The 12019-nt window shown below is 33.4% G+C and overlaps 1 protein-coding gene across 1 annotated transcript in view; it reads right to left on the minus strand.

Moving 5' to 3' along the window:
* Nucleotides 1-3091: 3091 nt before the first annotated feature.
* LOC127948339 (VPS10 domain-containing receptor SorCS1) overlaps nucleotides 3092-12019 on the minus strand; it is a 148701-nt gene continuing 139773 nt past the window's right edge. The window contains exons 24-27 of the mRNA XM_052544761.1: nucleotides 10184-10283; nucleotides 9872-9977; nucleotides 4965-5131; nucleotides 3092-4029 (exon numbers count right to left, since the gene is read on the minus strand). Coding sequence (XP_052400721.1) covers nucleotides 3965-4029; nucleotides 4965-5131; nucleotides 9872-9977; nucleotides 10184-10283 — 438 coding nt within the window. The 3' untranslated portion in view covers nucleotides 3092-3964. The remainder of the gene's footprint in view (nucleotides 4030-4964; nucleotides 5132-9871; nucleotides 9978-10183; nucleotides 10284-12019) is intronic.

A 12019-nucleotide genomic window follows, 5' to 3' on the forward strand; every position in this document is an offset into this window, starting at 1 on the left:
TGCTGTAGGCACGTGTGTCACCAGAGCAAGATTGAGTCTAATGTCCTTGGAGTAACTACAGTACGGACCCACAGGGAGTGGATTGAGCTGGTTATTATCCTACCGGAGACAGGCCTCTGATGAACTTTCTTTTGTACACAAGAGGTACGCTGGTCTACTAATACTTTATCATGAGGGTATGAATTTTTTTTTTTTTTTTTTGAGAAAATCAAAATGTCTCATTAGGCTTGAATGAGCTGTGCCCTTGACTCCAATTACATAACAGGCACACGTAGAAACACACTCATACTTACAGTTCCCTGGGCACCGTTGAAAGTTACCTTGAGATGTCAGCAGAGTCGGGGCCCCTGGCAGCATTGATTGCTCCTTAATCTGCAGTCTCATGTGCCTTCCAGTTAACTCCCTCACTCTGTCTCTCTAGCTGCCCTGTCGTGAAGCCATTCATCGCTAATGGCTGCTCATTTCTCCTCCTTTCTCACATTATATTTTTTCTTCTTACATTGCACATTTTAAATAAATGCTGCTTTGAACTTTCTGTTTGTCAAAAAATATGCTTTGCACAAAAGTATGTATTATATATATATATATATATATATATAGAGAGAGAGAGAGAGAGAGAGAGAGAGAGGATACAAGTGTCTAGTACAGTGTATATATATATATATATATATATATATATATATATTCATGCTGTATCTAGATTTGCACAAAAATATTAAACAGAAATGAACTATTTTCCAAATTAATTAAAATTGTGTCACATGAATAAATTACATTTTACTGTAGACATACAGAATGTAGAAACAAATTATTATTATCATTATTATTATTATTCCTGCAGTGTTGGTGCCACCTTGGTGAGCATAAGATACATATTTGAAGAAGAATTTAAAATGTACCCCAATATGTAAAAAAAAAAAATTACCAACCCCAAATTAAATATAAAGAATTATTTATTTAAATTTGGGGTCCATAAGATTTATTTATAATAATAATAATAATAATAATAATAATAATAATAATAATAATAATAATTATTATTATTATTATTATTATTATTATTATTATTATTATTATTATTATTATTATTACTGACCATTATATTAGTTGTTTGGACTATTATAGTAGTTAGTTTTTTATTATCATACATATATATATATATATAAAAACCTCAGAAACCTTAAAAAATTACTATTAAAATATATACCTATAAATGAAATAAAAACATACACCATTTTGATTGATACTTTATTTTTATCTATGCTTTAAAGGTTACTTCAGCAAATTACATACTGTTTTTACAAATACTGTAAGAAAATCAAAACACAATAATGGGGACTGATTTCATTTAATAAATACGATTGCACCAAACAGAAACAATTCCACAGAGCACAGAGTTGAGGTCAAAGAAAGATAAAAAATAAAGAAACAGAACATTACCCACCTAAAACTTTTATATATGTATATATATATATATAAAATCTTTACAGTAATAAAACTCTTGTCTTCTACAAAAATAATCTTCCTTACTCTTAAGAGAGAAGTGGCAGCGCTGGATTTTGATTTCCTGGCTGCCACAGTTTGTCCGTTCAAAGCTCATAAAGTGTCCTGTTTTGTAGCCAGTGGTTAAACAAAAGCTCTGTTTTCAAGTGTACAACTCCATTTAATAATTACAATGTATTTATCTTCAACCACCAGGTTTGAAGTAATGTCATTTTTAGACTGGATCTTCAAACACTGATTCTATCATATATGATTTTTTTTTTTCTCAGCCTTTCAGCAGAGACAATTAAATTATATTGCTATTGTTCCTTTAAATAGCCCCTCCCTTACCCACAATGCCCTGCACTCATTTGATTGACACTTTCAACTCATAACTTGAGAGTCTTGTCATCCATCGTCTCATATGCTAAAGACAGCATCATAGCGCAGTGCGTGATATTATGAAAATATAATCTGTACTGTGATTGTGTCAAGTCCATAGTGAATTGTCTCAGTATGAACATCTCTACTGCTGTGGCATGATATTTATATGCAGTGTACAAAAGGTTACAGACAAGGACAACTGAAATAAAATTAGCTATTAAAATTTCCCTTTTAGACATGCTGTTTTCAATATCCTGACAGTTCTGCAATAAAAATGACCTCCATTTACATTCACTGAAGTGAGAATGGAAAGACTGACAATAGCTGTATGATATTTAAATATAGCTTAATATTTAAAAGAAAACATAATGAAAGGAGAGCAGAATTTGGAAGCAAAAAGTTCATAGATGCAAGAAAAGGGATATCAGTATTGAGTGTGACAGAGATGATGAGGAGTATGATATCTGGCGTGTGTAACAGCACCATTATAATGAACAGAATGGCATGCAAAAAACAAAAAACTAAATCAAAAGTCACTATTATATTGTTATTGTACTAAACATAATTGTGTGAAACATTATTATAATTTTTTTAACAAATTGCAAATTAAAAGTTTAATTTGGCCATTCAAATGAACCAAATTAAATTAAATTAAATTAAATTAAATTAAATTAAATTAAATACAATTTATTAATTATATCATAAAACAAAATTAAATTAAATAAAAATGTAATTGAAACAAATTTTTTATCAAATTTAATTAGACAATTAAAGTAAAATGTAAATAAAATATATTTAAAAAAATTACAATGAAATAAAATGCAATTAAAAATAAAAATAAAAATAAAACGAATGAAACGTATTACTTTGTTTTTATATAAAATAATAAAAATAAAATACATTTGACCAGAAAAGCAGGTTCATATAAACATGGTTTGTGCCAACAGTTTTTTTTTTTTTTTTTGTGCTGTGAATTGTTGGCGATCTTTGAGTAGCTGAAGCCATCAAATTAATACTATAAATTATTATAATTATTGAATAGTGACTATATGCTAATGGATGAAGGTCTGTATGCTGACTTCCATACATGACAACTATTATTTGGATTTCAGATTATATAGTATTAGTAAATTCATCAACTGATCATATCTTCCCTATGATTTTATACTGCTTATACTGTATGTAAAGAGGGAAAGTAAAAAAAAAAAAAAAAATTAAATAAAAATTTAAAAAGTCTTAAATATTTCATTGCGTACATACATTCTTATCCATCAGCCTGTACAGTTCACTCAAGTCATGACTGAATTGAAATGCACAGAAAATGACAAACAAACAAGCGAAATGAAAGCATAAATCATGTAACCATACAAATTGTTTATGAAACACTAGACACAGTATATGATTATCATCTTCTGCTTGGCCATAATGTCTCAAGAACATCAAATCAGTTTACACAGCATATCTTGACACTGATTGATCTGTAAACCAACAGTCAGTTATTTCTACATAGAAACACAGAATTTATTTTACTAAGAAAAAAAATATATATATATATACTTTGATATTGCAGAGAAGCAAAATAAGATAAACAAGCTTCAACATTAACCCTGTTTCATGAATAAATGCATGAAACCCATAAAATTAGTGGTAAAATCTACATTTCTGTTACATGTAAAGTACAGATGTGCTAGATATACAAAATGAAACCCAGAAAATGTGTTTCATTTTACAATAATCATTAATAACTTTACATTTTATTATTAAAACACTTCCAAAATGTCACATATCAATGTTGCACTGCCACTTTTAGCGATAAAAATAAACGGAAAAGGTAACCAAGAATAATTGTCTTTTTTTTTCTTTCTCCACCCTTCATGCTGGCCTTTGCCTCAGACTTTGTACACACTGGCATCTTTAGAAATGAACAGCATCAAAAATGTTTTATTGAATACATAGATGTATAAAAAAGCTGTACAAAGTTTGTTCTAGTATTCACAGAGCACGGTAAAGTTAATGTCCAACATGCACAAGTACTGAATAAAGCTTGAAACCTTTGTGTCCGCATGACCAAAGTCCTTGACATGGCGGAGGCTAGAGTTCAAACGTCGATGTATGTAGGAAGATCTGATGAGAATTTGACACGTGGATGAGGATTGATGCATTCTGGGAATTGCAAAGAGACAACATGACAAAGAAATCTAAATCACTACTTATTCTGTTCTAGAACTCAAATGCACAATATATACTAATAATTATAAAACATACGGTCTGTCTGCCTTGTATTTTATTTTAATTACTATTATATATATATATATATATATATATATATATATATATATATATATATATATATATATATATATATATATTAAAAAATATATGTCTATTATATTAAAAAATATGTCTAATATATAAAAGAATATATGTCTAATATATTAATAGCATATTCATATTTTTACTGTTTTATTTATATCACCATGTAATTTTTTTTTTTTTTTTTTTTTTTTTTTTTTCTGGAGAATTTGACACATGGATGAGGTTTGATGCATTATGGGAAATAAAAAACAGACACAACGAAAATGAGAATGTATTTATAAGGTTTCAGAACCGTCACTCATCTGCACAATTTTTTTTAATAAAATGTAAGAAGAAAAAAAAAATACTTTACTGTTCTATTTTTTATCACCATGTAATTAGTAATAAATTTAATGATTGGTAATATTTTATATGATATATTATATCATTTAGCTATTTTTTTTTTACAAATATATGCAAAATTATATTGTGTAGAGAAAACACCATTCTGTCTGTTTAGAGAGGTACATTCTTACTATCTTACCAAATGACAAACAGCCTTATATGAGTGTATCAGTGATTCCCACAGCAGCCTAGACGGCTGAAATATTTCATAACCTGATGTTCTGTTGATTTATTATAGGCATCAAGAGGTCGAGCTGTTCCCTGCAATTAACAAGGCCCTCTTTACCAACAAAAACTGGTGAAGCCATTTTTCCTGGAAGTGGGATAACAGGCCACGACTGAGACGAGTGACAGGTACAGTGTGAGTCCAGTAGAAGAATGGACAGTGTGTTACTCACCGATGGTCTGGGTGTTGGGCTCTGTGTCCAGAGGCTCCAGTGATGTGAGCAGTTCTCTCTGAGAGCTGCAGCTGGGTGTGCTGTCAGTGGGAGAAACTGGACTCTGGATCATTTCTTGCTCTTTTTCGTCCTGCATCGCTGCATAGACGTGGAGGCCTGGGATCTTCCTTGAGGAAAGATTTACAATGAGACACAAGCAAACAAAGCTTGATGCTACGAGGCATGCTTGGGGAATCAGCCAGTGAGAAATGAGAAAAAAAAATCAATATTGTCAAGTGTTAAGCAATCATAATAACTGAAGGGGAAAAGTCTCCTAAACTTTTAGAAGTTACCTTTTTGATTTTTTAGGAAATAATTATTATAAGTTACAAGTTAAATTATGTTAATTTTAACCCATTTATCAAGAATCCAATATCTTTTTCACAGCATATTTAGCAGCATAACTCTTTTAAACATTTTGAATAATGCAAAATGCTTTTGAGCGGCAAATCAGCATATTAGATTGACTTCTGAAGGATCATGAGACACTGAAGACTGGAGAAATGATGCCGGAAATACAGCTTTGCATCACAAAATAACTTACATTTTAAAATATATTCAAATAGAAAATAGTTATTTAAAATTGTAATAGTATAACACAATATTGCTGGTTTTACAATACTTTTTTAAATCAAGGAAAGGCAACCTTGGTGAACACACACACACACACACACACACAAATACTTTCTTTTTATTAAAAAAAATAAAAATACCGAATCTAATATATTATTTATGAATTTTTAAGGCTTTTTTTTTTAAAACCAAGATAAGACAAACAAGCTACAGTAGTGGTAAACAGTCATCTACAGTGACTAGCAGACACTTATCTTTCAGCAAGGACTACTGGCCGAACATTACCCAATTAATATTCATGAGCCCAGCTGATAAGGTTCGTAATGTGCGCTTCCGCTCTTTTTCCGAACTTTCTGATGGCCCTCACATTATCAGCTTTTCCATTCACGTCATTCTGTTCCTTTATCACTGGAAGCATGCGTTTATAGTTTGTGAGTGCGGTACAGTCCGTTTACAAGCCGAGGTCTGGGATCTGCTTCAGGGAAAAGTTGTAAAAGGACATATGAACAAAAACATAAAAATAAAAACTCTATGTGAAAAGTCTCACTTAGGAGTTGATAAATCAAGGCCTCCCTTTAGAGAGGTTATTTTATCCGTCTTGGTCTGCATCATTACGGAGGGAGTAAGCCACGTAAGCAAAAAACCTTAACAAGAGGATTCAAAAGCAAATTTATTGTGCTAAATACAACTGGAGAGGGATTTAGCAGAAAGAAAGCAACACAAACGGGCAGCTCATTAAAATGTGATCTAGCACCCTCATTAAAGGACTGGTTCACAGAAAGAAACTCACACTCATGTTGCTCTAAACCCATTTACATGCATTTGGCAGATGCTTTTCTTCTGAGTTTACTATACTGCAACTGCAATTAGTCCTCATGGGACATGAGGCTTTCAAGCTTCAAAAAACGGCACAAATGCACCAAAAGTAGTCCATAGCACTTGTGCTGTATATTTAGGCCGTTATTCACTGATCTTCTGGGAATTGAGATTACAACAACTCATAAATGAATCATTCAGATTCATTAATTTATATATTTTTTTAACAGGAAGTTCTTCCTGTTCCTTCAGTAAGTGAAAGGCCAGCTGTAGCATCGCCGAAAGCCAGACTGCCAATGTATTAAAGCGCTGGGAAATTCTTGGCACTTCTGTTGTCTCCAGATCTTGTCTTATTGAACTCTTGTGCCCTTTTCTCTCTGTCCAGTGATGGAAATGGTGCAATCATTTAACATTTCATAAAGGTCAACCTGAAAAACTCAAAGGGCTAAATATTGATAATGTCTGTGCATTGACTGACATTTCTCATTTGTTATGAGCACTTAGACAAAAAAAAAAAAAAAAAAAAAAGAAAAAGAAAGAAAAAAAGAAGGTTGTGCAACAGAGAAAGGGTGAATCACCACTTGACATATCTGCTCTGTGCTTTACATTGTTTTAAGCTGTTTCGTGAGATAAACTGAGCCACAGCTTAGTATATATATATATATATATATATATATATATATATATATATATATATATATATATATATATATACATCAACAAGTTACTGTGTGATGGAGCCTAGAGAATATCCCCCAAAATTCAAGATATGGGGCAAAATGCCCGTTTGAAAATTTAGGATAAAAGTGCAAGATCACACGATGTGCAAATGTGATACACATCTTATACAACAGTTCATTAAGGAGTTAATATTGTGTTATTTTAGACACAATGTTGTCTGTTTTGCTCAATTTTGCCAACCAAAATATAAAGACAAAGCAGAACTGTTCATCCCCGATCAACCCACAGCGGCATTTCATTTCTTAATCCACATTTTGAACGGATTGGGTGAACCATTTGGCGGGTTGAACCATTGGCCAAGTCGCGTTGGTTTTGAAGTGGCGCTGCACTGACCCATTGTGTATGACATCAAAGTACCGCGAGAGCGATTCAAAAGCACAAGCAGGCGTATTCTCTCATAAAATCTTGCGGTACTTTGAAGTCACACACCGATCGGTCTGATGGTGATGACCCGTTTCAAATCGAACAGGCCTAATAGATGCGTTTGACTTGAAGTGGGGCTACAGACAGCGATCAACGAGAGTAGCCACTTGCAGTCAGTGCGGAGTTGAAAACGGTGCTGTCAAGCTGGACACTTTCTGCTCCCGTTAGTGATGAATCTGCAATGGACCTCGAAACACTCTTGCGGTACTTTGATGCCACACGTGACAGTCATGTGGCGATGGTGCCGTTACAAGTCGGACAAAATTTCTAACCGGCATGCACTGCTTCAAGTCAAATTGCAATCGGTTTTTGCCATTGGCTAGCGGACCCCCACCTGCTGTTAGCATTTCACTGATTCCCATTCATTTTGGCGTCACTTTGACAGCGAATAACTTTACATCTAAGGCGTTTAAGGAATCCATTTGTCCATTAATTATTTCTAAAGAAACACGAAAATGTATAAGAGGGCTCCATTACCCTCTATCTTACGTTATGGTCCCGTAGAAGCAGTTTTTGTAAAAAATAGGCTGATGATTGCGTCATAACCAGCGACTCTCTGTCGCACAGTAGAGAAATTACCATATGGACAGGAGGAGAAGCTCGCAGGCAATCTTTTACTGTCTATGAGGCTATTGGGGGAACGTGGAGGCATAAAGTCAAGGGAGATAATTACTCAGAATACTTATCAAAACTTGCTCCTGTTCACACTCGCCTTCTCTGCAAGATTCGGTGGGTGATTCAGATTTCTCTTGGCACAGCGATTAGAAGACGTACAGGTTGCTCACGTGACATCTACATCATCAAGTCTGCACAGTACGCCCGAACCCCAGGAAGTGCGTGCTTCTTATTGACTTCATTTTTCTCCATTGATTCCAATGGGGTCGCTGTGTCCATTTCTTTTACTGTCTATGTTTGCACAGTGCTGCGTGAAGTCGAACGCACCTAATGACTCAGTGAACCATTCATAAAGAACCCTTTACTTCACTTCTGAATTAATCAGCCATTTGAACGAATCAAACGAATGAATAAATGACTCGTTGGCTCAATCATTAAGACATTTACCACCACCTACTAGCAGTTTTAATTGATTATTTAGAGTATCATTTAATTAAAGCAATAATTTAATATTTTCATAGTAATAATAAAAAATAAAAAAAACTTAAGAAAATAAATGATTAAAGTTATAGTTTAATGTTATAGTTCCACCCAACCAAAAATGACAATTCTGTCATCATTTACTCACATGGTCCAAAAGATTAAATGTATGAAACATTTTTATCAAACAAGTTATTTCATGCTGAACCTACTTTTTGTAATCTGTTTGCTGCTTTGCACTGCAATGACTTTAAATGATCTTTTCAGAGTAATTTCTCCAAATTTGATGTGCGATTAATTAGATTAATTACCACATCATGTAATTAATTAGATTAAAAAACTTTAATCACTTACCAGCCATAATACACACACAAACACACACACACACACACACACACACAACACACACACACACACACACACACACACACACACACACACACACACACACACACTATACATATATACATATCTTACTATTTAAAATTAATAAATGTTTTCTATTGGAATTTTTTTTAATGTAATGTGTGTTAAACATGATTTCAAAGCTGAATTTTTATAAATATAACTCCAATCACATGATCCTTCAGAGATTATTCTAATATTCTGATTTGCTGCTCAAAAAACATGCATTATTATTATTATTATTATTATTATTATTATTATTATTATTATTATTATTATTATTATTATTATGTTTTTCAGGTTTATATATAGTGTATAGTGTATCGTAGTGTATATTTAAATAAATAGTTCACCCAAAAATTTATTTATTTACCTTCAAGTTTTTTTTTTTTCACAAAAGAAGATATATTTTAAAAAATGTTGGCAACCAAAGTACTGACCGTTTACTTTTTATAGTATGGGGGGAATAATACTGTGGAATCATCAACATACCCATAACTTTTGTGCTTGACAGAAGAAAAAACTCATGCTGGTTTGGAATGACATTATTTTTTGGTAAATATATAAATTATTCTGTATTAAAATAATAATAATCTCCAGTGTAGTTATTTGTTTTTATTTTTATTTTTTTATTTTTGTAACATTACAGAGTCTTGATTTCTTCATTAATAAATTGTAATCTTTCAGGCTTCCCCAGACTCTTGTAAATTGACATTAAACCAATTTAGAAAGCTTACCATATTTTAAACTGACAATAAATTGATTATGATCTATTGACTATGATAGGTTGAAGGTTTAAAAATGGATGACGATACCTTTTGAATTTATAGATGAGGAACACGGCTAAACCCACCACCACCACAGAGAGGAGCATGAGCATAGCTGAGCCACTGTGATTCTCACTTGTGTCCACTAGAGGCGCTAGATGCAGGGGAAAATAAGATAAGCAATTGTTGTCAGTGCACAGTCTGGCACTCCTATTAATAAACCGTCACAAATCTCTAAAATTAAAATGCCTCAGTATTTATAGAAAATAATTAATTGTACAATCAATGTCATATGGGAACTGTTCATCTAAAAATTATAATTCATATCCAGAAGAACAGTGTTTGATTCTAGTTCATTACCTGCTGATAAATGGGCAGCGTATACTGTGATCTGGACTCCTGGTCTGAGTGTGAACTGAACCAGATTCTGATTCAGAGCGCTGAGAACCAGTTCTGAGAGCTGAAAGCAAAATCACATACTCATCATATTCATACCACGCTGGATGGGAAAACACTGACTTGTTTATAATACGTCCAAATCTATTAAATTAAATGACACAATAAGAAATAAGACATTTCTGTCCGTAGGTGTCTGATTTTTTCTGATTCTGAGTCCTGATGTATTGAGGCAAAACGTGGGATCTTCATGTTGTTTGTCCTACGTGAGCCTGTACCACACTGAGAAGACGTTTCAACATAAATCAACTCTATCACCTTCACTCACAAATAAAGATATATGACATAGGAGGGAGATCTCATTTAGGCCTAACATCTCTCTCCTCTCCCTCAAACACACACAGAGCCCTTGACAACCAGGCACTTTTATGTATGCATAAATCTTGAAAGCAGATAGTTATTTCCCTCCCAAATAAAAACCTTGTTGGTTTTCGTGCTCGATTATCGCAGATCACATTTTTAAAGGTCATTCTGAAACAGGTGCTAAAAGGGATATTTCACACAAAAATGAAAATTAGATGTTTATCTGCTTACCCTGAGGACATCCAAGTTGTAGGTGACTTTGTTTCTTCAGTAGAACACAAATTATGATTTTTAGCTTCAGTCGTTGCAGTTTCCGAACCCCCCCCCCCCACTCCCCCACCCCTTTTTCCCCATGCACCACTGAACTCTGAACCTCAGTCCCTCCCCAGTTCCCACTAACACACTGGGACCTGCACCAGACACTTTGTGTAGCACTGATCTGCTCACTACCTCATTCAGCATTTAACTGACCTCCTTCAACTACCTCTTCTGTCAGTTTAAATAAAGAACTGCTCTCTGAGATTGTTGACACTTTAATCAGACTGAATAAGCTCTTTGCACTACAATCATTATATCTGCACTGTTTGTTTACTTCACTGTTTTGCACTCTATCTGCCATGTGCTGCTCTACTTACCTTTTTTTTTTTTACATGACCTATTTGTATAGTTTTTTTTAATTATAATAAATATGATGTTAACAGTTGAGGGAAAACTTTGTTTATTTATTCTTGGGCATCAGATCTGAGCGATGATAGTACCAAACCTCACATAAATGTACTTCCTGTTCAAAGAATACCTTTTTCGCTCTTTCTACCCAAGCTTCATTAAATCTGTCTCATTTACTAAATGACTCCTGACTTATTTCTGCGCTCCTTTATTTCTTCGTCGCTCTCACCTTCTGTCTCTCTCTCTCTCTCTCTCTCCTTATTTCTCACCCTTTTAAAATTAGACCATTCCATGAATAATTACTTTCTTTATGAATTGTACCAGGGTCAGTCAGTCTATTATACTTTTTTAATAAGGCTATCTACACATTATACTTTGAACACGCCACCCTTGAATAGAGATTTATGAGGATCTGCAGTGAAAGGTCCATTGCAGATTCAAGGTAGGTTTGGGCGAGGAAAAAAAGCAGCTCATGCATGGACATCCTCAAAGTGCAGATATCCCCTATCATCCGTGATATATCCCTGGCCTATAAGTGATCCAGTGGATGGGTTACTTATGACCTCCTCTATAGTGAGTCTGTATCACTGCCTCAAAAATATAGATGACTCTGCATATTAATATTGGAGAATATGAGCCATCTTCTCAAATTCGATAATGGCTGTTCTCTGTTATGGCCAAATATACTGCAGAATGGCCAGAATTGCCCTTGACCTCACAAGTGAGTTATAAGAAATGTATCTTACTGATACTTTCTGAAGTTGCTTATGA

This window comes from Carassius gibelio, chromosome B1 (assembly GCF_023724105.1).
Source record: "Carassius gibelio isolate Cgi1373 ecotype wild population from Czech Republic chromosome B1, carGib1.2-hapl.c, whole genome shotgun sequence".
Classification (NCBI taxonomy): domain Eukaryota; kingdom Metazoa; phylum Chordata; class Actinopteri; order Cypriniformes; family Cyprinidae; genus Carassius; species Carassius gibelio.